The 27,051-nt window shown below is 33.6% G+C and overlaps 2 protein-coding genes across 3 annotated transcripts in view; one reads left to right on the top strand and one right to left on the bottom strand.

Moving 5' to 3' along the window:
* The window catches only part of LOC111044240, a 142,391-nt gene extending 139,964 nt beyond the window's left edge, over positions 1 to 2,427 (bottom strand). For both annotated transcript variants that reach the window (XM_039437027.1, XM_039437029.1), the window contains exon 1: positions 2,148 to 2,427. The gene's annotated coding sequence lies outside the window, so the exon portion shown is untranslated. The remainder of the gene's footprint in view (positions 1 to 2,147) is intronic.
* A 21-nt stretch (positions 2,428 to 2,448) lies between these two features.
* LOC111044230 (protein tiptop-like) overlaps positions 2,449 to 27,051 on the top strand; it is a 302,222-nt gene continuing 277,619 nt past the window's right edge. The window contains exon 1 of the mRNA XM_039437031.1: positions 2,449 to 3,023. Coding sequence (XP_039292965.1) covers positions 2,984 to 3,023 — 40 coding nt within the window. The 5' untranslated portion in view covers positions 2,449 to 2,983. The remainder of the gene's footprint in view (positions 3,024 to 27,051) is intronic.

The following is a 27,051-nucleotide window of genomic DNA, read 5'->3' as shown; positions in this document are numbered from 1 at the left end:
TTGAGCCTGATTGCCCCAAGATACAAGCAACAAATGCCTCAATCTGGACATGAGTCTTCACTTGAAAACCGCTTAATTTCATTCCAATTTGAAATCAAATTATGAAAATGATTAATCAACTGGAGAAACAGCAGCTTACTGTTCAAATTTGGAATTTATGTCAAAATGAGAGACTCTTCAACTTATTGATATCAATAAGGTACATACATTAATTGGGAAACTATATCACGGAATATGACAAGATGTGGAAGATAGAGGAGAGAATAGCGATGTAAGGACAGAGATAGACTGATATAGAAGACAAGAAAGAGAGTGAAAGAAAGTGTGAGAGAGTAGAAGACGTAAGCGAGCATTGAATGCCTAAATTATGGTTGAGAATGGAGAAACTTGTGAAGGGAGTCCCAATCCCAACCTACTCAAGAGTACACGTTCACTGATCGGTACCTACCTTACACTACACTACCAAAATTAATAATGTGCCTACAAAATTCATAAATTGGTCATGAGAGTGTCAAACCAGCCAACTAAATAGTTGGGAGGTAGTTGAGTTAAACTACTCTCGAACATTGTAAATTTATTAGTTTCTGAAATTTCAACTAACTAGAACTTCATGTGAGAGCTAATAAAGTACTTTATGTAGTTCATGAGCTTCAGGTTGTATTGGGGAATCGAGGTATCTTTAGTACTCCATGTTATAGGTAACTTAGTCGGAGACAATTACTCAAAATTGAATTGCTTACAAGTTGCACCTGTATAGCAGTAGGCTACTATCAGGATTTCTTTTGATAATCATACCGTACATCTCCTTAATTCACAAATAATATTACATACTCACTGTCAAGTCAGTTTTTTTCTATTGCAAAATTGCAAGAAATTAGAATCTAGAAAGTCAATTAAAACAATCCACCTTTAAGACTTTCCAAAAATTCATAGATAAAAAACTTGATAGGAGATTAATGAGCATAAAGAAATTGACACAGAAATTGTTGTAAAAAATGAGCCAGCGTTTTCAATTACACGAATTTTAGGCTAGGTACTACAAAACAGTTTTTATTTTAATTTTTCATCTATATTCACGGTACCTACTTATAGTTGACCTCAGATCTTAGAATTGCATTCTAAAACAATTCAATTCGGTAATCAATTGAAAAAAAGACCGAGTTGAATACTCTGCAAAGATGAATTTTGCTTTACGTTTCTAACATGAAGTTTAAACAATCTCAAGTTATATAAATCTTGGTAAGTAAAGATTAATAGATGATAAACCTTTTTTTGAATTCTATTCCAATTTTTGAAATAAAACAGGAAAATTATTTTAATTTTCACGAATTTTTGATTGATTCATTACTATAAACTATAATCAGTCATTGAATAATAATATTATAATGAGCTCAGTGAAGTCGAAAATAAACTCTGTATAAAATTCTTTCTTTAATCCTTTTCTACACCAAATTAACAATGAGTTGTTTTAAAAGCAAAAATAGTTCCAAGCCACGGGAAGTAACAGAAAGCAGTCAAATTCCTCAACATTTTTCTTCAAAGACAAGAAGGTATTGATTCTCAATTCGAGAACAACACTTGATGAAGCGACAACAGAGTCAGCATCATACACTACTTGTCCTTAAAAAAAGAAAAAACCAGTTAAGTCTTTTTTTAGACTGCAATTCTCAATCCCCACCGCACAGCACAATGTGATATTCACGGTAGTTACTTTTTATAATAATCCTACAAGCTGCTCACTGCTCAGAAGAGGCTAGCCGTACAGTGCTGGCATCTGGTGGCAAAAATTGGAAACAGGGTCGTAAATAACCATAGCCTCGTGCGGGGCGCTGCTGTAGCCAACACCAAATCCTGTCGAAAACTGCCTGATTTTTAGGTTAAAACGATTGATAGGTTGGGATTTCTTTATAAAATGATGGAAAATAGTGTGGTATTGATGGTAGGTGAAGGATAATGTTGAGAAATAGTTGAGGAAGACGTAATAAAACAAAATCTGACAAGCCGAACAGTCATGGAAAATACAGGAGACAAGATGGCCAACGATGAGTCAGTCCTAGGCTGACAACCGATGTTTGGTATTGATTGACGTTGTTTCGAGTGGTTTAGAAGATAAATAACGATTGGTAATCAAGTATTGCTATACTTACATATAGTTTTGGAGGGGCAGTAGGTTGTAGAGGTGATATTTGAGGTATTTTCGTTGAAATTGTCTCACATTCGGACCACCGTAGCGTCTGTATTGCGGGACAGTTCAAACTGTTTAGTCGGCCGTATATCACACGTTGGGAAGGCCGTCTTTAGACGCGGGGTGCAGGGGTGCCGGTAGGCGGGGCCTGACGCTCCGCCCCCTCTGTGACGTCACAGCTGAGTTTTCGGTAGTTTGCCAGCCTGGATTCTCGGCTTTGACATGCGGCCGTCACTCTGTCGTCAGTAGGAGCAAGCCGGTTGAGGAGGAAGCATCGCTGTAGGTGATAAGCACGTGAAATTGTTTTGACACGCGCGACATAAACGGACTCCCCTCTGAAAGAAGCTTGTAATTGTGTTTTTAATTAAGAACAAACGGAAGTTGGCCTACTACCTACAAACTAGTGTTCTGTTTTGTTGTGATTCTGTGATAATAATAACAACGTATCTATTATAATATTTTAACCTAAAAAACCACACTACATAACAATTTTATAAATAATATTAGGCTTAAATAACTAGTAGTCAGATAGTTTGACGGATACTGTGCCAGTGCTGAATGTTGTTTGTGTGATGAAGTTATCATTATCTTCTGTTCAATGGATGCAAAACGTGTTGACAATATTTGTGCAGCTGGTCGCAACGTAATGACAGTTGTAGTTGCCGCCGCGTGTGTACGTTGCCTTGGAAAACGCTGAATAAGCAGATCGCCAGCCCAGGAGACGATTGTCCCCGGGCACCGAGCTCCACAATTCAGTCGCCGTCGACCGCTAAGATAGAGGACATCGTTGGCAGGATCATGACGCGGAGGAAGCAGAACTGCCCCAAACGAATGAAATGTGAGTAAGCATGTGGATAGATTTCTAGTTTGGTTCAGCGGTATGTAGTTTAGAAGAAGTAGTTGGGGAAAAGTTGTCAAAAAAGTTTGGAGTTAGAGAACCACGCGGAAAGACAGGTTACCGCGATCACCTGTCTCCGAAGAGCGGGATTATTCGGAAATTACGCACAATCACAAACAATAACGATTGAAAGCGTATATTCTCGAAGACTATGGAACACCTGTCTCGAATCTGAGTTAGAATATGAAAAATATTGTTCATATATCGGAGATAAAAGATAATCACGGAAAATTTATGCATTGAAACAATCATTCACATGTGTTTTCGGGATTGTTTGGAAACGAGGAAAAATCGACGACAATGACGATTGACAGCGTAGGTTCTGGAAAAAGTATGGAACACCTGACTCGAATAAGTTAGTATCATTATGAAAAATATTGTTTATGTAAAGGAAACAAAAGACAATCACGGAAAACTGATTTTAAAATTGAGGTTGACAGCATGGGTTTTCGGAAAAGGTTGAGAAAACATGTGGAAAACTCTTCTAATAAATGAAAATGAGTATGATATTGGGAAATATACCTATTAATTAAAACAAAGAGAATAACTATAAATTCAATTAGATGAACAGAGAATCAGCAAAATTTCATTTTGTGGAAATATTAGTGATTGCCAATCATTGATTGACAACCTAGGTTATCAAAAAAGGGTTGAAAAACATGTGAAATTTGTTGGTTAAATATGAAAATATAAGTATATGACTAAAAGAACAGAAAATCATGAAAAAATCAATTCAGAGATGATAAAAATAATTGACAGCATATATGTAATATAACTTAAGTATATGACTAAAAGAACAGAAAATCATAAAAAATAAATTCAGAGATGATAAAAATAATTGATAGCATAGACGGTCCTTGAAACTGGTTTGAAAACACCTGTGAAAATCTGATATTAGTATTGAAATATGGGTAGCATAAAATATTCCAGGACTTTTCAGGTATTTATTTAATCAATTATTCTAAATGACTAGAATCGATTAAATTATTCAGAATAAACATTGAGATATACTCCAAATTATATTTAAAAAATATATATTTTTTGACAGAAATCAGATACCAAGATAGGGATAGAGATACCACCACGATAGATTTAGTTTTGGGTTTATCCTCTGTTGATTCTCTCCCAATCATTAATTTGATATTGTGATTATAGAATGAAATAAATATAATAATCTTTGGATATTATAGACTATATAACGTATATGAAACTTGAGCTAATTGTTGTCTGCATCTATCAATTGATATTAAACCGCTGTGAATAATTTTAAAACATTATATTCTATTTTAACTGAAAGTGAATCTTTTTCTCACAACTTCTATCTGCTTAAAATGTTAATTTTCTAGAAACGAATCGTTTTTCAACAATTAATTTAACGTAAAGATTTCGAATTGAAAATTCCAATACTTTTTGCAAATGAGAATCGGATGGAATAATAGATTTTTGAAGAAGTTAAGGATAAGTTATAGTTGAATAAAATAAATCAAGAATTAATACAAATGAAAATGGTATTCAGTAAAAATATATTATTATAATGTGACTGTAGCATAGAAAATTTCAAAACTATTGTCGCAGTCTTGAATAAACTATGAATAAAACAATCTTGGAACTTGGATTCTAGTAACGGGTTATTATTGAAAAAGAACTCAAATAATTTTGATTGAAAATGCCATCGTTGATTTGTTAGAGAAACTTGATTGTTAAACATTGCAAAAAAATAATAAGATTATGTACAAAAGAATGCTATAAGCTCTTGTAAAAGGCTGGAGGAATCTGGAAATTATATTCTTGAAATGTGAATTATTTTTGTCCCAAGGGAAGTAAATTCATTCCCAATTTTTATAAAGAAACTAGACATGAGATGGATTTTTAAAATGATCATCAACTTGGATCTTAAAATTATCAACCGTTAATTAACAGAAATATCTTTTAAAAATTCTAGTAGAAAAAAAATCAGTGTTGATAAGAGAGGTTTAAAACAGTGAACGATTTCGAAAATACTATGATGAATAACAATTGAATCAAATAGGCTATTCTTGACTATAGTGTGGTCCACGTTATAATGGCAGTAGATAAAGATAGAAGAATAGCGATGCCAATTCTCTGCATTAATTAATTATATTTCTACATCGTCAAAAACATAATTGTCATCGTTGTGGACCTAGAAAAGGATAGTACCACCGGCTTTGTCGAATGATAGACAAGGATAGCAAAACCAAAGTTGATCAAATACTGTCATTATAACGTGGACCGCACTATAGGCTAGATATTCAGCTGTAGTAATTAATTTCTAAAATCTTCAAGTTATGGAGATGCCAAAATTTGTTCCCGCGAAAACCCATGTTTAGAAAGGTGTTACCTACCTTGATATAAATTCATGGGCTTCTAAAAAAGAATAAGAGTAAAAATTTCGGGTTCTCAAAAACATCTAGGGAGTGCGACGGAGTGGGACATGCTCTTTTCCTTCAAATGACATTTGTAATCTCCTGTACCCAAGGTTGCTGAATTATTATAAAGAACTGAAATTACATAACTATTAGGACTGCGAGAAAGGTATAAAATTATCGTAATACATAGATATAGGTGAAAAAATTAATCAACTGTATGAAATAATAAGCATACATGTGAACTTGGTGTTTTTTTTAAATAAATTTCTCTTCAAGATTTTATGAAAAATCAAATTGCAATAAAGGAAAAAAATATATTTGAATGTGAAAATAGGATGAAATGAAGATTTTCGTTAAATAAATCTACAGCAATAAGAGGAGATAATCTAACATTGGTACAGTTAGAGCGCTGAATCGCTTGAAATTCAATGAAAGCATCAAAAAATAGTATTGAGTCAAACAATTTAATATCTGATGAACTTTGAATAGATACTTTGTATTACTTGAGATTGAGCAAGGAATTAAATTGAATTTGAAAATGTTTGCACCTAACATAAGAAGGAATTAATTACTATCAATTAATTGGGTGAAAGTTTTCAATTATTCAGAAATACAATACCCATAAAAGTTGGTATCAGATTCAAATAAACCATTAATTGAACAAATGACTGAAATCATACTCACTTGATTTTTAAAGATGGCATTAAATAGAGATGCAAAATTTGTTTTTGCCGTTACTGTGTTTACATGTAGGCTAGCCTATTGAATTGATCCCTGAAAAAACATTATATTTGTTAAAATACTGTACAATTTTAAATTGATACAATTATATTCAGACCTACCTACATATCCGCTAAAGATCTGTTCGAGTATTTTTCATACACTAATTTGGAACTTTAAATTTTTAATACCGCCTCTGTTTTGATATTTTAGCTGTAAGTGTCCAATTAATATCTTATGTGGAACTGTTTGATTTTTAAATTAATCTATCTATTACTTTTAAGGATACATTCTGTTTTGTATTTACTTTGAATTGAGAATTGTAAAACTGTTAAACATAAAAAATTGTATATAATCAAAAGTATGGAATATAATTGGATAAAGGATCACTGAAGAGCTTGATTCAAATTTTAGTTGTAATCAATGGTATGAAATTCTATGTGAGTAGATAATGATACAAATATGAACACTTTGCCGCAATCAATAATATACAACAAAAAATATTTACCAATTTTTTGAAACCACTTTGCAGATAAGAATCAATTTTCTAATGCCATAATTTTTATAATATATCAGTTGTAAATTTCTCATGAAATGCTACACAGGTTTGGTCGTTTAGAAATTATGGGATGAGGTACAATAATTTATTGTGCGAAAATTAATTCAGAGACTAGCTTTCTGATATTTTATAAGTAAAAAAAATCTGGAACATAAATATTTGATTTATATGAATACTAGGTAGGCCTACGTCTACTCTTTAGCTAACCCTAATATTCAAAGTACCGGTAAGTAGGATAATATTATTATGTTGCAGTATCGTATAGTGAAAAAAGATGCTTTATTACAAACACACTCTTCCATTGCTTCACTAGTATTATGATTAGTGTTTTAAACAACATTCAAGTAAATGTAAAACGTTTATGAATGTAGAAAACCTCTTTCTTATAGGTTAACTTGTTACACTAATGTGCATTCCACTAGCATTGAACAGTCCCAAAACTAGATACCTATTCTCAAGATGATAAAGATTAAGATACTTACAAGTATTTTGAGGAGATTAATAACATTTTTCAACTAATAATCTGGAATACTATTAATGTTAACCTGTTTGATCTTGATTCTTTTTGGAGGGATTTTGCCATTTCCATTTTTCACTGCTCAACTGATCGAAGTCTGACAGCTGACAAGAGGTGACAGTTGCCAGTCTTGATCAGTGATGCAACTTTTCAACTATTTATAATAATAGAACTATGGAAAAATTATCAAATTCTGAAAGCAGTAGATTGAGATAATAATAATAACAATAATAATTATTATTATTATTTTATTTTTTTATTAAATCAATAAGTATTGAGTGTCAAAATTTTTGTTTCTGCACAACCTGTGCAGACGACACTAGCAAATATAAAGTGCCGCGAATTTAATATGTATTTGAATTTATATTCACTCGAAGCAATATTTTCCTATGCTACTCCATGTTATCAATCCTGTAATAGATTAAATATTCACTGAGAAAATTAGTACTTGACTCTTATGTTGCGTTCTCCTAAATTGTGAACTTAGTAGTAATAATATTATAGTAAATTCTCAATTTGATACCGTACCGTAACGAATAATGTTGAAAGGCAATATATTACAGACATCTTTCATTCTAAGGTACCTACGGTAATGTGTAATAGGCCGCGGTATTTAGATGAAGATTCTTCTTCTATTTATATATCATCATCTTCTATAGAAGAGACATCTTCTTCTATATACCGTGTAATAGACTACCTGTTAGCCTACCTAGTAATTTCATCTAAACTCATTTAGATAGAATAGTCTACGTTTTTTCATGCATTTCTATCAAAAAGAGGCAGTTATTACAGATGAGCTGTGCATTTTTTGAAACTGTTTTGTTCCTTATCCTTTCTATATGACTTAGTACAACATACTATGATAGGATACTGTAATATGTTAATTCTGAATAAAGAAAAAACCAAAGAAATACCTTTTCGAACTACTAAAGGGGGTAGCTTGGAAATTGAAGGCAATAATATAGATTCTGTAAGTAGTATAAGAGTTCTTGGAGTGGTGATTGACTCTGATATTTCATGGAAACCACATCTGGAATGCCTGAAAACCAAACTTAATTCAGCAATTTTCGTTCTCAGAAACCTAAAGACTTCTCTAGATTCGATGGCTCTTAAAAGTGTATATTTCGCCCTAATTCACTCCCTTCTGAACTTCTTTCACTCTCTTCTGAATTATTTCTTGGGATAATTCTAGCAGTGTAGTGGAGGTGTTTAGACTACAGAAGTGGGCATTGAGGGTGATGATAGGAGAGTCAATCCGAACTAGTTGTAGGCTTTACTTCAAAAAACTTGGAATTCTCCCACTCCCTAGGCTATATATTCTGGAAACAATCTGCTTCTTAAAAAACACATAAATTGAATTCAATACAGGAGAAACATTTCACCAATATTCGACCAGATACAGAAATAATTTGAGAGATGATGCACACCGAAGTACTATGTATGAGCGAGGGGTAAGGAGTTCAGGTATCCGGATGTATAACTTATAATTGCCATCTCACATAAAAGAAAAGTCAGGTAAAGCTTTCAGAATTTTATTGAAAAAAGAGCTGCTATCCATATGTGCCTACTCAGTGGAGGAATATAAAGATTTTTACAAACCTCAAGATGGAGGTTTAAGAAGATAGATAACATGTTGCTGTTTGATTAATGACAATTTGACATATCTTTATACCCCTTTTACAGGTGGTCGGTGGATGAAATAGTAATAATAATAATAATAATAATAATAATAATAATAATACAAAAATAATAATATAGTCCTTTTTTTTAATTTCCAACTTTGGCTTCGCATCCTGGGGGTAAATCTTTCAGCTTCAAAAATGGTTAATTTACAACAACAAATACCTTAAATCTTATCTTGAAACTTCTAACATACTAATTAATTGAATCTGAAATTATTTTTCTAAGCTCTGTATCTTAAAATCAAGTCTGTAAACAAGCATCTTTTGGCTTGTGCGAACTGTCGTACTTTAGTTTATAGGAGCTTAATAATTATCAATTTTTGACATCAATGAATGACACACAATGTCAATATTAAAGAAACTGTTGAGCGTGATGTTCTATTTTTTGCATCAAACAGCAGTATCAAAATAGTACATCATCTATCAATAGTTTTTAAGACTTTCTGGGATAAAAATTATCTGATATAATATATATTCAACTTTTAGTGTTGTAAAAAACTACACTTTTAGTGTACCTATAAAATTAAATGTATTTTTGGGTCACCATTTTCATCTTATCAGTCTTGAAAAATGTCTATTGCATCACAATTCAAGTAATGTAGCAAACTAAGGGAATTAATCAATAAGAACTCAGCCTTCAACAATAATGATAATTTATGCATATGACATCTTGTCAATCAATCAATCAATCGATAGAACAGGGTTTGATTACTGAATCAATTGAATTAAGCTTTCAGTCGATCATGCTCTACACATATTTGCAAGAAGTGACTGACTGCTTTGATTGACTGCTACACATGCGTTTTAAAATAATTTATTGTAGAGTACCTACTACAACTAGATGGCATGATTGATAATTCTTGAATTGAAAATGAATTTTCGATTGAAAATTTAATAATGTACTTTCACAGTACAGTAAGTTACTTGTAAGTTGACTGAAAAATTTTTTTAGGGAAAAAATTGTTGAATATTTCATTAGAGAAATCAGAATAGATGTTACAAAATCTATGATCACGATTTTTAGAAGATATGAATCATAAATTAATTTCAATTACTAGGTATTGAAACTGGACTATTCATGAAATTCCTTCATCAATAGCTGCTCATTCTCATTGGATAAATTTCTCTTGATTTTAGTCCACAAATCATTCACATCAGATTTATCTTCTATAATATTCAAAGTTTGAAACCAGAAAATATTTTTTCTTTCAAGTGATTGAAACAAAAAATATTATATTTATATTGTACTGGGCTTGTTAATTTCTTATGTGATATTTGTTGTGGATTTATTATGTGAGGTATTTGCTCAAAAATTACATAATATATATAGAAATACTGACATCAGTATTTTTCTTGTCTCCTTTATAGTTCATTGGATAAATTATCAATGCTATTCAAACTATTATATTATAATTTAAATAGAAGCAGAGGAAATATCTATAAGATTGTATAGAGTCTATAGGATTGGTTATTCTATGATAGAAGTTTTAATTGAAGATTCAGATTTGCACTGGGAAAATGTAAGCTCTTAACCATACAAAAAATGAATAAATATAAATTAGTCAATCAAACAATAATTTTCATACACTTGAGCTTGATAAATTGATAAATTAATACGGTACTTCTATCAAGAAATTTTCAACTTTGAAAGAGGTGAGATCTGCAGATGCTAATACCTTTTAAAAACATCCACAGTGTCTCTTTGTCTAAACAGGCAATGACTGTTACTAGCTGGTGATTAACATTATCAAAACATACTACAAACTGAAAAACACCCATCATACAACACATAATTCATTCAACTAGCTTTCAACTCTACTGTCCATTAAAAGTGCTGTAAGACGACACTTTCCAAGTCCGTATCGGAAGTCTCATTTTTCACCAAAATAGACGGGTTACATGGGAAATAATGTAAATTATTCCCACTTCACTTTTGATGAGTGGTACCTATGCTGGCCAACCATTTCTACCTGTGGACTAGAAATAGTTGACAGAAATGTTGAATGAAATATTAGAGGCCTACTTGTTGGACACTTGCTATCAGAGTGATGTGTAATTTGAGATGGACTTTTTGACAATTTCTAGTTTCAAACGTAATTTACATTGTCGAAAGTTCAGCTGCTCCTTTTTAAATTGATATTGGAACGGGTTATGGTTCCCTAGGAGTATAAGAATATTAGCAATAACAATAGACATATAGTAGCCTTCATAGTGGTTTGTTGATAAGTTATAACATTATGTGATAAATAATATACAGTATTTAAATCAGGACTTGAGAGAAAATAACATTCAGTTGCTCTCATACTGAAGTAGGATACAGAAACTGTATGACAATCCACATCTGATTTCATTTATGTTATGAATTGATCATTTTTCTATTGAAAAATATGTATTACAAACAATAAACCGGTACTTTTGGGCATGGTATTTCATCATTCGGAGACGATTTCTACAGAAAGATACTTGTATCGTTTGTCTCTGATTTATACTTGTGTAATATCTGCCTGTTTATAAGAATGGAAAGCAAGTTTAACATAATCATGATGATTATGTGGTAGTGCTAGTGACAACTTTTAGGTGTTAATATCTTTATAAGAATTCTCATTATAATAGAACCTTTATAATTCGTTATTGATGGGACAAAGCGTTTACTGTGAATTTTGGAGGATGAAAAGTTATCAAGGCTAAGGTGAAAGTGGTGGTGAAGGAAGAGTGGGAGGATGAGGAGGCAAATTATGGATTGTGATGAAGAGAACATTGGAAAAATGCTGTATTTAATGAGCAATCATAGATATTATGGATAAAATTAAAATAATGTGGAAATAGTTACTGTAGAAGCTTTGAATTTAACATTTTCAAAAATAGTGGCACAATTTTGAATGAAAAATGCTCAGATTATTGAATATTCAATCAACTCAATTTTTATCATTCGATTACAAATTTTCGACCGCATGGAATTCATTTCCTGTAGACTACGGTAGCGCACAACACAAGTCATAACTAATTTTCACAAACTGATTACACATTCTTCACGTTGATGTCCTATACTGTAGCCTACTCTGTACTGGATTGATCTGATTACTTTGTCAATAGACAATAATTTCGTCTGGCAGTCTGTGCAGTTTCCGGTTGATGTCTGGAGAATTAGTTGGCGATAGCATTGTACTCTGTAATTATCTCCTTTTTCCATGGTGTATGAACAAATCCAGAAAATAATAATTATAAAGAAAACAAAACTACAAGTTATAGAGGTTTATTGATTTATTAAGACAAATGTTGCCAGGCTGAAGCCTATTGCAACAAATTACAATTCAAACAAAAAAGCAGTTGAAGATAACACTGCTCTCGATTTTATGATTTTAATTGCATTTAAAGAATTATTCTGTTGCATATCCATACTTTATCACTATTAAAATTAAACTTCAATTGTCTGATGATGACCATACAACAGGTCGAAATGATCGTCACTACCAATGAAAGTGCATTCTCACTCCATAAGTGTTTTTAGAATTGAAGTTTAAATAATTATTTTGGGGACCGTTATTACATTGATTTACTACAAATTATAGGGGTTTCAAGGGAACAAGCTTCCACTAAGAATTCAAACGATTCTACCCCGAATTATCGAGATTAAATAATATGTAATGTATACTGTATCATAATATAAATTAGGTAGGTATTATCAGAGACAACTGATTGATGTAAGTATTAAACATATCAAACATTATCTTTACTTTATGGTATTATTAATTGCAATACAATGAATTCATATATTGTTTGATATTATAATTACTATGATTATGATTATGAATGAAATAAACAATCCACTACCACACCTCACTCGCCATGTGTACAGTACCTACATAAACATACTCTGGATATTGAGATGAAAATTGAAAAATCGATTACCTACAAAAATCCTATAATTATTTCTGTATTTTTCATTTTTTAATAATAAATATGTAATTTAGACCTGATAATAGAGCTTTATATTGGTAAGATGGATTATGATAATAATTTCAATTGAATCCATGTACAGGATATTTATATTATTATACTCTGGAGATTTAGATGAAAAATTGATTTAAACTCCTACAAATTTTCTACAAGCTTGTAAATTTGTAAACCTTTCATTTGTAAATCATACATTTCGAGGATCACCCTCTATGAAGATCTCCATTGGAATTTATAAAATTGGAACAAAATCATGAAGAAAGTTAGATCTTCATTAAAATTGATGAGAATCACATAGGACGTGTCCAAAATCACCTCAACCTTGTTTCAAACAAAACTGATCCAACAAATAATTATTATTAACTTCGCCCAATTTTCCCTAGCTACTCATCTGCCTTGGAAGAAAATCAACACATGTATTCTTGAAAAATGGTTGTAATCATTTCTAAAACAGCCTTCGGGCTCACGTCACCCAACCGCTGGTTAGTGGTCAATTATGTCTACTTAACAGCAGTTTCTTTAGAGAAGGGTTGAGCTGAGTAAGAAGGATAGTTAAGACTGTGAACAGTAATACAACTATGTATACAACTAATATATACAACTATAATATCAACTAATATACAACTATGTATAGTACTGCTCCAGCACAGGCAGCTAAGTATTCAATCATCTATTATTTAGAAGGCCGTGATTATATTTTTGATGAAATAATAATTGGTACTGAAGTTAGATATTCAAGACTGAAGCTAATTATAAAATCAAATAATAGGCTAAACTGGTTACAACGAACAATATTGCTTGATAGAGGGAAATAAAGAACTTCTTTCTCATTTATAAGTGGCTGTAAGCCTAAGTTTTGCTCACTATATTGTAATCATTGAAGATGAACGATTGTAACCAATTTATTCAAAACATTATTTTTACAAGTCTTAATTCCTTTTTTCTCTCATTGAGAATTTCCGTTGCTTTATTTACTGTAAAATATAGCTTAATTTGACTTTTTCATTTTCGTGGAATATTTAAGCTACCCAGATCATTACGTTGATGATATATTATGATAATATTATTAGCTGTTGAGTAGTATATATTTTTTCTCAATGGGTTAAAGCTTATCATTCAACATGAGCAAAATTTGGGAGAATTGAGCTCTGACTATAGCACTGTGAAATTGATCATAACTTACTATTCTCAGCTGTACGGTCACCTCAAACCCAACCACCCATAATCAACTAGAACTTAGTGAAACAATAGTCTAAACTTAGTCCAAACAATAGTGAAAATTTCCAAAACATTTTATTCGCCTGGAGAGCTACTGCGTGGATCACAAAAACGTATTGGGTAGAAGATAAAAGGGATGAATATTTTTTACTGCTTCTCACTGCCTGAATAATTCATTCGCTTCATGAAAAGAAAGAAAGAGAAGAATTATAATTTATAGAACAAAGTAGAAAGAGACGGGCAACAATAAGCTGTCCGGCTTGCAATTAAAACCATTCTTCAGGGTTTTTTTATTCTACTTCTGTGTGTCTTACCTCATCTGGAAAAAGAAAAATGGAGGAAAATGGATGGAAAGGGGGTGGAAAATGCCACGGCAATTCGTCAACGAACCTTCATCCATCCGTCTGTCATCCATAATATTCCCCCTCTCCATTTTCCCCAACATTACTCTATATTTTTCATCCCTCTCTCTTTCACTCACCCATCATTCAACTCTTCCGACTACCTAACTTCTTTTTCTTTCTTCTTTTTTCATTTCATCCTGAGTATCTTGCTTGCCCCCTTCGAACTTCAAATCCCAGGCAAAAGCTGATCTTTCAACCCATTTCCTCTGCTATTTTCTTCTTCTTTTTTTTCTTCATAAAGGCCCAACACTTTCCAACCATCATCCTCCTCCTCCCCTCTCCTCATCAGATGGGTTGTTTCGGTACATCCATCAGTCACTCACTCACTCACAGCTTTCACTCATTCACTCAGACCGACTTGAACAGCAATCACTCATTTCCTCATCATTCCTTCAAACTCGCGTCCACATCTCTTCATATTATTCTTTTTCTCCGCCTCCTTTTTATATTCTTCTCTCGTCTCTCACTAGTGGCGCACAATTCTCTGTCTCTCTCACTCACTCAGCCCATTTTCACATAGCAAAGCAGCTCTTCAATTTTTCAACGTTACAGCCGTTGATGGGTTTCCCAGTTCGAGCTGAGCTTACTTTGCACAAGAATCAAAAAGAGTCTGGCAATAATTTTCATTCTCATTATTCCCATTTTCATGTCTATTATCTCATCAGTTGGAATCGTTTACTTAGTAGCTTACAATAATATGGTCCAAGTCGACCCTTCAACTACTGTATGCTTATTCCATTTATCCTTCACAAAAAATAATGCAATATTCAGAAGAGCAACAAGCTTGCAGTGCTTAACTCTGTCTCTTCCAAAACTAATACTGTATATGGAATTTCTACATCTCTGTTGTGAAACAGAGAACATTAATGTAGATTAAATCTCTAGTGTATGCTTATTTCATTCATCAGTTCACAAATAATAATGCAATATTTAGAAGAGATACGAAAGGCTTCCTGTGCTAAACTATCTCTTCTGAAACAAATATGAAAACATTCATCGTATTTTCAAAGCTCTTTGGCTCTTTTGTCGAAGTTGGTAGTTATAATGGAAATCTTCTGCCCAGTTGATAGAATTTCAGAAATCATATTAGTTGTCTTTTTTCTTTAGGGCTACTTTTAATATAAATTTAAATATCAGTACCCTTTTAAATAATAATTAGACATATTAGTTTTTTCTCTTGTATGTGAACAGCCTGATTAAATTCTCGTATACCCTGCCTGTGCAACTGTGCAACTGTAGAAAAATTGTTAATTTGTATTTTTCTTTTCATAAATGTATATATTTCTATCATGAGCTTCAAAATCAGTAGTTCGGTACCCACCTGGAATCGTCCACTCAACATCATCCTGCCACTGATAACCCAAGCAGAAGCCTGAAGCTTGAGTGGGCGTCTTCCTCCCCGAAACATTTACTACTATAATACGTTTATAATACTTTTTTCAATTGGATTACCACTTCTCCTCACTTATAGATGTCAATGATCAATCCATACTCGATACATTTGGAAATTACTGATTTAACCTCAATAATATCTGAAAGTAGTTTTTCTCCAACAGTTCTGTCTGCTTTGAAATTGAACTTGACCCGCAAGCAGTAGGCTGCATTTATACAGCATTAATGCGGCAAAATGAACAAATTAAAGCCCACATTTACACCGGTACTGTGCTTGGCGATTGAAGCTAGCAAAAGCATAATGGCCGGTAGAGGAGAAGATTATTGAGAAGGACAGAGATGGCAGAAATTAGAAGGAGCAGAAGAGAGAAAAATGGAGGAGGAAGTTTTAAGTTCAACGAAGCATGGCACAGGTTGCCAAAGCTTATTGCAGTCGGCCTACCATTTGCTTCCAGTTGTAATTGCAGTTGTACCCATCGTAAACCAGTAGCAGGCTGGTAAGAAAGGAAATAATGCACCAAGGAAGAAAAATTGTTCAAAACCGGTGTTGGATCTGTTTCTTGTTTTATAATTAGTAATCTGTTATTGAAAGGATAAATGCAAAAAAAGAGAAAAAAAGGTTTGAAGGGTGGTCGTTATGTTTCAAGCTATTCATGATGAATAATTTAGTGAATATTGATGACTTATATCATGTTATTGAAAGGAGAAGGTATTGGTTGGCGTAAAAGGTTAGTTGATACTAACTGTACTTTATAAAGTGTTATTCGAGAAAATCCTGATAAGAATATTCAACTCTATCTATTGATTAGTAAATAAACACCTTATTGTGAAATACTGTAAAAGAATTCAAATGTACATTATTCGTGTAAAATCATTGAACATATATTTTTGAAAATCCTCATTTCTAAAAAATAGTACATAATTATTATTATCACTTCAAATTGAGTTTACATCTTTAGTGTTGATTCAGAAAATGTAAGTTGATTTGCAAAACAGGTACACAAAAAACATGAAATTATTTTGTTTAATGATACGAAACTGTATTTATTTTGTGGATGAACATGAAATTGGACTAGCTTTTAATAAGAAAATACAGACTGCATCAAAAAATGAAAACAGACAAACAAGAAAACTATCATTAGAAATAAGCTAGATTGGAAAGTACTTGCACTAAAATTTTAAACGCAGGATTATTTTCAGACATACGACAGTCAACTGCAAAACATGAATGAGTTCTCAAAACATGTTGGAAATAATTTTATAGTTCTTTTATTTTCCGAATTCCTTTCATCTTTTAACGTAACAAGCTCTTGCCGTATTTCGAACTCTCTTTTGACCCGTTTGGAGACCTCTAAAGTTTCTACGATTCAAATTCTTGATCGTATCAGAAACAGAAGAAGCAAAATAGTCGTCTCCTTAGTTTTGTTTCGAGCAACTAAAAATAAATACTAATTCATAACACACGTTCGGGCAACTGTCTCTGCCTGCGCCCTCTTCGTTTTTGTGCACTTGATCTCACTCAATTTCTGTAGTCTCCCCTCCCCTTTTATTCATTCGCCCTTCCGCACCCATTACACACTTGTTCATTTCTCTTTTCACTTCATCTTCCTCTCCCTTTCTACAATCCTTGTCTACTGTTTCCTATATTTGTTTCCCCTATTTAAGCTACGAACAAGACCTTGAAATACAAATCACAATAAATTTTTCTAACAAATCTGCTCAAAAGTCAGTATCTAGATTCGCTCTCAATGAGTTGTATTCTAACGAAAATTAAATCCAAAGAGCAATCCAATCCAATCCAATAAGTTCGATGCAATAAACTTTGACAAACCTCATATTATTGTCATCCTACGATTTCAAATTATTTTTAAAATGTTATTTATTTATTGATAATGGATTAAAATACACTGTATATCATGCAATACTATGTATACTATGTAATACATGATTTTTCTAAAAATTCAAAGATTTTATTATTGAAAAGGACAGCTATATATACTGCACATTACAGTGTGCAATAATAGAACCACCTGCATTGCAGTTTGAACGCCAAAAACTGCGAATAACACTTGAAGCGTTAAAAAGGTGAAGACTGTTAAACATACTGCAACAGTGTAGATAACAAGCCAATTAATCTTTATAGTTTCCATTGCGATAAAGCTCGTTGACAGATGTCAATCATTGTGACGGTTTGATTTGAATTTCCTTTCAAAATGTGATTGATTGAGCCCAAACAACACTCGATGTCAGTCGGTTGACTTACAGAGCTAATTATAGCTGCACATGCGCCAAGTGTGAAGGAAATTAGTGTGTGAGTTTGATAAGTTTTTGGTTCGAAAACATACCTTTCAATTGCATGTGATATTCAAGCTATTCATTACATCAGATTCCTGCCTGATCGAACCTGGAAAATAGGGACATAAAAGGGTATTTTGCATATAAATGTAATATTCAAGCTATTCATTACATTATGTTCCTGCCTGATCGAACCTGGAAAACATAGACAAATAAATAAAAGGCATTTTGAGTATAGAATTTTCAAGAACTCAAGGTATTGCGTGAAAAATAAAGTCCATCATGTAATAACTCATGAATTATATTTAGAAGAAATACAGTATTAATGAATGAATTGTTGTACATATTATGAAAGTTTAGTGATATTCTCAATAGAAGAGACTTCTATCATTACTATCAAATATATTTTCCCGTTGTTTATTGAAGAATAATTTCCATTCTTCCAATATGACTTGACCAGACATTATCATATTATGACGTTATTATATTGACAAAAAATTATATGTTATTTAATGATAAATTCAAAGATTTATTGCTGAATGAAAACTAAGTGTATTTTTGTTTTATAGTTTAACTCAGTTCCATGATAAATATTAGCCTTTATTAAAGTGTATTAATGAACAATATCTTAGATTTATATTGTAGTAAGATAAGATATATGAGCTTAATATCAGTAATTAATAGTTAATGAGGATTTTGCTTCAAAATTTCATGAATTTCCATATTGTCTTTTAAATTTTTAACTCGTCCATCCCAGTCCCCATTGGTGATCCAATCTTGCCAATTTTTGTGCATGGCATCAATGTGGTTTGACGTGTGCTTTTTTCGTTGGCGAAAATTCTTGAATTTGCCGAAATGACAGGGCGAAGGACATTTGATTGAACAATAGGGCGGTGAGAGAGTGATTGTCAATGACTGTATGATAACAGTGAACTGCGAAAGCCCTTTTATCTGTCCCCCCCCTCCCTCACACACCGCCATTCGGACCTCGGTCGTAGGTGAATGTGTGGCAGTGTTTATATATGTATACAGTTCACATATTGTTCACTTATATACAAGGTTGTTATGTTGATATATACAGGTATACAAATGTACAAAAACACAGCTACATTGATGGTGGGAACGGATAGATTGATGGACCACGTTTTGGCGGGAGAAAATGATGATTTTGGCGCGAAAAAAATGATGAAGAGTCAGGAATTGATAGCTGCAGCTTTAATGCTGCTGCTTCTACCTTTCCCTCATTTTTTTGTTATTTTTCTCCTCTTAACTGCCAACCGACAGATGGATTGTACATTTATTGCGCGGAAAATCTCCCTCCCTGTGTCGAAAAAATCTAAATTGCTGGAAAAATGTACCGTCAAGTTGGGCCGCTTTTCCGCCTGAAAACAGCATCCGTTGAAAATCTAGAAATCATTCGAATTTTTTGACACCGCCAAAAAAATAACAGGTGGCGTAAATTGGGCGTTTTAGAAAAATGACGTGTGAGTGGATCGGTAGAAGGAGGGTGGGGGGTTGATGTGAGTGTCTTTTTAAAAGCATTTTTATTGTGGTTTGTGGTAATGTTGCAAGTCATAAATTATAATTCATTTTTTTTTAGAAAAATGATGGATGGCTTCTATATTTGTCTCTCAGATTACAGTATACGGTAGCGTAGTGTACTTTTGAATGTCAGTCAGAAAAATCGACATTATTGTGCTTTGTAGACATCATGCTTCTTCCAGAACTATTTCTCTATTGCCATTTCGCATGGAAACAAATATTGATATAAATCCATGAATGAAAGACTTGAAATGCACTAAAAAAAATATAGATGCCTATTGGTCCTATTTTGTAGAATATTGTAGAATTCTATAGTAACTTATTCGTAGAATCAATGACTCAATGTTTTCATTCATATTATAGTAGGTATTTTTCAAAATAATATTCAAGGTAAGTTGTTTTAAATTGTTATTTTAATACTGTTATAATTTGTATTACTAAATAGTAAGTCTCAATATTCTAATAGATAATTGTTTTTGTTTCAGGTGAGTAAATTTGTGTACTTAACCAGAGGAAATGTTTTGTAAGTTTTTACAATACTTCTAATGCATAGTTTATCCTAATCTTTTGAATTTCTATCATCATAGTCTTGAGTTATCAAGATTCAGGTTCCTGAGAAGTATATGAGCTCTGCTGGTTACCTCTTTGTATGCTCATTTCCGCAAATTCATTGATAATAATCTATTGAAAATCACTCCTACATTCTTTCTCACAAACAATATTTGGAAGTTTGAGATTTACCTCACCACGCCAATAGAAATGTAAATTACAAGCCTAGACCTTCGATCAAATTACAAATTCATAGTCACACATAATATGCTTCGAAAAATTATTTCTCGTGTTTTAGAAAATGGAGAATCCTATAACTTATAATGTTCTGACTCCTATATAACTCTAGACACTGTGGGTCCTATAACGTAGAGTACACTGAGACCCATAACTTATAATGCACTGTTATAAGACTGAAGGGGCGTTGAAGAGTTTTATCGGACGTTTAATAAATTATCGATGCCTGAGTGAAGAATGAATGGAACCCAGAGATGGTTTATTAAAAGTCAGATAAGAGTATCAGATAATGATTGGTTGTGGGAGTCGGAGCAAGCAATGAATGAATGGAGTGAAGCGGCGGTTATGATGGGCTGTGGTCACCAGGATGCAGCCATTATCACGGCTATGGTGATTTCCGATTTTTCGGTGTAACCTCGGAAACGAATCCTGGGAGAGAGCGCAAGAAGACGATGTGAAGAGAGGAAAACAAGAAGGAGGAAGTGAAAGAGTAGGTGGTGGAGTAGGAAAAGGAATAATAATTGAAGTAGAGATAGAGAGAAAAAAGAGGAGAGGAGGAGGAGTTGAAGGAGAAAGGGTGATTATAGGAGGAGAAAAGTGTGAATGTGAGAGAGAACAAAGAATAAGAGGAGAGGATAAGTAGGAGGAGAATGAGGAGTAGAAGGAGGAAGGAAGATTATAGGAGGAGAAAAATGTGAATGATCTTTGAGCCTGAGAATAAAATCTGTTGTTTTGTGAAGAAAGCGTTGTGAGATGAAAGAGTTTTGGGACTGTGCCGGTCATTGATAAGATTAAAAGAAATTGGAGAGAAGAAGAAAGGCGAAGGAAAGGTGCATGAAGTGAAAGAGTTTAAAAGTGAATCGATACAATGTACTATCATAATTGATTATTCAAATTTTTTTTTTGAAAATAACGCTCATTCTATGAAAAATCAATATAATGTTCACGGGTTTCAACCGAATGTTTGAATATTTGCTATTTTCAATCTCGAGAGGTTGTACCAATGATAATAGCGAGGATTATACAATAGTTTCATATTGTATTTGATAATACTTGATATAATATTTATGATATAGTCCTCTAGCTATAATATATGTTACACTGCTTTACTAGTACAGTATATGTTTTGATAAAAATAAAAATTAGTGGATGGCCTTGACTACAATAGTACCTATCGTCTTGTCTACTTTGTGCCAAATATTGGTTGATTACAAATGCATTGTTCCCTATTTTAGGTGATGTTTTGAATTTTATACTTTTGTTTTCAAATAGCATACAATCATACAACATTTCAATTTAGATGAATAAGAATACAGAACAGAATAAACCAGTATCTTGAAATTGATGTACAAAGAAATCATAGGATTGGGAAGTTCAATTTCAGTTTCCACCAGCATTTCCCACGATTTTCGGCCTACAATTTGATATCTTCCACCCTTCAGTGAGCAATTTACACCCAAGTCAGTACAGTGGTAACCAATGAAGGATAGAAGAATAAAAAATTGATCTGTCGGTTTGCGCTTTTTGACAATATTATTACTGCCTCTTATTTCGGTTTCTTTTCATTCTTTGCCGATCACATTTATGCAGTATTCTTATTTTCCTCACTATCCATAAAAAATATTTAACCGTATTTCTGCTATGATGTGGCTATCCGTCAAGATTTTCACGCTTCATTTATCAAGTATTTCTTATTGATCTTCCTCCTCTTTTGTTCCTCTTTGGTACTGATTTTGATGTGGAAAAGAAGAATAAAAAAACTTACTACTGCAGACTTCTCCTTCTCATTGGCATTTATTCTTCCTGTTCTCCTCCCACTATTTTCAGTCTGCATGTCATTATGCGTCATTAGACTCGTAAGACAGCTCGGCTTTTGGTGACTGCCTACTCAGATAACTCTCATTCTTTTCAGCTGTTTTCCCATGACTGTCTTCACCTTTGCAACCATTCTATTCTTCCAGTGACAGCTTGTTCTGGTGCATCTTCTATTTTCTTCGTTTCTCCGCCACCTATTCCATCTTACGCCTTCCCTCCTCCTTCTTATATTTTTGACGAACCTTTCAATTTTCTTCAATAATTAGGGAATGGTCTCTCATCTATTCTCCTCTCTCACTTTTTCTTCTGGTAGAGAGTCACTGGGAAGTAATAATTATTGTTAAACGAAAATCCAAATTAGATGCTGTTAATCTGGAATTTACTGGGAAGGATATTCTGAGTATTCTTTCCAAAGAATGAACATTGATATGTCCAAAGCCCCACCAATTTATGAAGATGCAAGACAGTATTATCTCAAAGGAATTTTTAAATTTAATTTTGTCTCATCATGGACAGATGAATAATTATCATTTCAGTTTTATATAATGTATATTAATCTGAAACTGTATTGTAAGTTATTATTATATGAGTGTATAAGCCAGTATATATTGTAATCTGCATGAATAAAGCACTTGATCACTTTCCTCAACCTTCCCTTCGTTTCAATTTCAAGAAAGAGAAGCTTCAAATGAGAATACTCGTATAAACTTCAAATCGTAAGTCGGAAGAGTCATAGTAGATGAGAGATACATTACTTCCACAACATCACATAATCCATTCTTTGCCTCGGTGAAGATTTTTTGCTCTTCAATTCTGTTCTCATGAGAGAGCTTCTCGGTCTTTTGGCTCTTGTTGTATATTTCAAACAAAATCTAGATGGCCTGAAGTTACTTAAAATCTTCTAAAGCACTCCCACTCTCTCACTCACACATGAACTAGATCTCATGTGAACTATACCTCTATACACTGGTGATATGTCTCTCACTCCATCCCAGAATCATCCTCTGATGGCATCACGGCTAGAATCGGTCCGTCCAACATAAGCCCACTTTTCACCTAAGCAAATAACAACTCACAGGCAGGAGGCAGCAGCACCTGCTAGCCTCTATGGTAAGTAATCGGAGAAGCTCACCTTTGTAGGCTGTTGTTGCTTTTACACACACTCACGCACGTGCACGCGTGTTTTAAAATGCATAAAAACGTCTTTAAAATGTCTCGCACACCTTGAGCCGTATGAGTGATGGTAGATTGACAAACACGCCATATATCTCTGGTAGCTGCGAATAAACCTTATTCATATATCTGTATTTTTGTTTGGACATTCGTCATATATGTCTGACATATGCGGCAGGTTTGCCCACCTAACATGACGTCATAAATATATCCTTCTATAGTTACAACGTACTAATATGCGGGTGTTTTTGAAGACTATTATGACATTCATTGGTCTCGAAAATAAAGGAAATCGAAAGAAAGCGGTCTGTTGGAGAGGGATGGTATGATGAGGTGAAGATGGGAAGACGGAGGAAGAGGAAGATAGATAGAGAGAAAGACGGTAGAAGAGAAGTGTGATAGCCCATTTTTCATGTCCTGTGTATAGTACTTGATGGATTACTTCATGTCAAGTGAATTACTTTTGTGGTTAGCTATACTGGTTAACGTATCTGTCCGGTGATGGAAATTCAGAAAATTTGATGTTAGTAAAATTAGTAGAATAGTATTTCAATTTTTCTATAGAATTGACATTATTTAGAAAATTATTAGAAATACTCGCTATTATCTCTGTTTAGACCTTTAGAGGTGTGAAATCTCTAAACCAGTTGAAGCCAATCTGAAAAATGCATCAATCAATTAAGAACAATGAAAAACTCTTCGTTCATGAATTATTTGCTATTTTTAATTTGAATATCCTCCATTTCTTCATGTCAGCAAAAGCCTTGTTTTTGAAGTGTGTCCCATCCAGTAAGCTGAGTATAATATCATAAACATCAAATCCAATTTCTATAGCTCAATAGATTCTAGGTTGATGATTCAAGTAGTCATCCTATTTGAATATCAGATTATGTGTAACTTATGCTATAGTTTTAATCATTCACTCTCCCCATCTGAATTTCATAAGAAGAAACACATTCAACAAAAACACAGTCATCCAATACAAGTGGTATGCCTAACCTCAATCTTTTCTTGGGGAAACAGAAAACAGCACAAAAATCCAAGTATAAATTTTCTCGTAGAGCTGTGTTTTTTTCAAATAATATCTACCACATTCAATTGTGAAATTACAATAAATATGTTTAGAGGAACACATCCATTAAGCAATCTCAACTGCCTCAAGCTCCATAGCTAGAAGCAACTAGCATTCACAGAACATCATACACGTAGTGAATTTATTGTGGTTACACTAAGCCTGTATTCCCAGTCAATAAATACGACAAGCATTCAGTCTGATAAAAGAGAACAGCAAACCCAACCGAAACAGCCGGCTCTTTTCAATCATATTCGATAGCATCCCAAAGACATAAAGCACTCATGCTATTACTAATACACAGAACCACTAAAACTATAAATTTCGAATCATAGTTACAATTCTATAGGTATAAACGATAAATTTGTGAAGTGTATAGGTATAAAACAGGTAGTTGTATTAGTATGGAGCAATATAGGCAGACATTGAAAATGAGGTATGAGCCTATCAGAGATGTGGAGGGTGGTGGAGAGGGGAGGAGAGAGGAGAGACATGAGTTTCGGTTTCATTAGAAGAATCACGAAAGGCGTCGTGTGAAAATGCCATCATATAATTTCAGACGTCAAGTCTTCTATCACCATTGGCCATCTCTCGTGCTGAGGGGGTGGAAGAGAGAGAAAGAGTGAGAGAGAGTGAGGATGGAGTACCAAGTACCACTTTGAGAAGTGGAAGCGTAACTCTCCTAAACACCGGCACTAGAAGATGTAGTAATGTGTTCGCTATATTTATTCGACAGCTTGTGGTACGTTATTGTTGTCTTCTTGGCTATCTTCGTCTATGACTGTGTGTGTCTTCCTCTCCGTTTTCTCTTACTCCTCCTTCTAAGCATTCTTTCTCTTATTGTTCCTTCACATTTTCTCCTTCGCCAAGTTATCATCGAAAGTTTCATTTGCACTCATGTTTTTCATTTCACTGAATTTTCCTCTGTGTCCACCTAATGCTCCTTCTGTTTCTTAAACTTCTTCGTCTTCATCCATAATTTTTCGGTTTTCTATTCTTTGTTGTCCCCTCCCCCATTCCCTTCGTCTCTCACTCTTTCTTGTTTTCTTCTTCTTCCTCCTTATTTACTCATTTTTAACTTTTCGTTTTCATTTCTCTACTCTGCCGTCATTCTTGTTTTGATTTATCTACTATTTATTGTCTCAAGATTCTAATCTTACTCACTTCAGTCTGATTTTTTTTTGCTTTCCCTTCTTATCATTTTTTTCTATTAGAAGATAGTTCTTCACCGTTTTTCTGGAATTTTATAATATGGTTATGGTCTCTAACGTGTTAACGCCTAATAATCTAATTTCCCACGTCTTTCACTTGCTTATTTCCTACAATTTAGTCTACAAAATGGTGTCCCTTCTTATGACGAACGTTTACGGAACATACCTGCCCATTCTTCCTGGAATGGTTATTCTTCTACTCTTCCAAGCTGAGGCGATACCCTACTCTTCATCAGGTGAGGAAGGGGGTTGCTGCTCTCCCCCCCCCTAACATCTCAAACTGCACTTCATGTCAGAAATTATCTATCTGCGTGCCAGGGAGGTACTCCTCACTCTCCCACTCTCCGCCACTCGACGGACACATTACAAGCACGACTGGAAGCAATGAATTAGCACAGACAACACTAAAGACCAGCGAGCGAGAGATAGAGTGTGGGAGAGAGTGGAGAAGGTGGTGAGAGGTGCTAAGCACCACCATCAGAGGCGATGGCTGCAACTTATTTTCTAATTGTAAACAAGTCAAAATTGTTCTGATTGTAAAGAAGCGGAGTTCGAAGTCCGCGTCGATCTACTATCTTGAAAAATACTCGTTACATTATTCACAATAATTGTGTTGAGAGGATGCGATTGGTACGAGAAACATAGGGGGGGGAAGAGAGAGAAAGACAGATATGCAACGAATGAAAAAGGCAGAAGGAAGGGCGACGTGAGGAGGGGATGAGGATGAAACTGGTGTGAAGGAAGATAGGGGATTTGAAGTGCAATAAATAGAGAAATGGAGAGAGAGGGATGAATTGGAGTTGAAAGAAAAGAGATGTGAATGCTAATAAATTGGAAAAAGAGAGGAATGGGATAGAGTGGTTGAGGAGTAGAAATTGGTGAGATGAGGTTGTGTTGTGTTATTCGATAAATTCGACTGTCTTTTGCTTGGGATTCAGTATTCAGGTATAGATTAATAGTATTTATTGGTTTCATAGATGGAAGATAATGAGTGAGAAGAAAATGTGAGAGTGGGAGAAAGAGAGGTTGATTTGTCGAGAACGTGAGGGAAGTGGCGAAAGAGATTAGGTAGGGAAGAAGAAGGAATGAATATAGAAGTAGAGGACGTAGAAGTTTTGGAGACAAAAAAAAGGTAGAAGGCACAATCTTTGAAACTATGAAGTGATAGGGAGGTGTGAGTAGGAAAAGGAGAGGAGCTTGAGGATGATGTTGGAAAATAGAAAGTATAAATAGAGTACAGA

Source organism: Nilaparvata lugens, chromosome 10 (genome assembly GCF_014356525.2).
Source record: "Nilaparvata lugens isolate BPH chromosome 10, ASM1435652v1, whole genome shotgun sequence".
Classification (NCBI taxonomy): domain Eukaryota; kingdom Metazoa; phylum Arthropoda; class Insecta; order Hemiptera; family Delphacidae; genus Nilaparvata; species Nilaparvata lugens.
The sequence above is the reverse complement of the archived record's forward strand: the minus strand, read 5'-3'. Positions and strand labels throughout refer to the sequence as shown.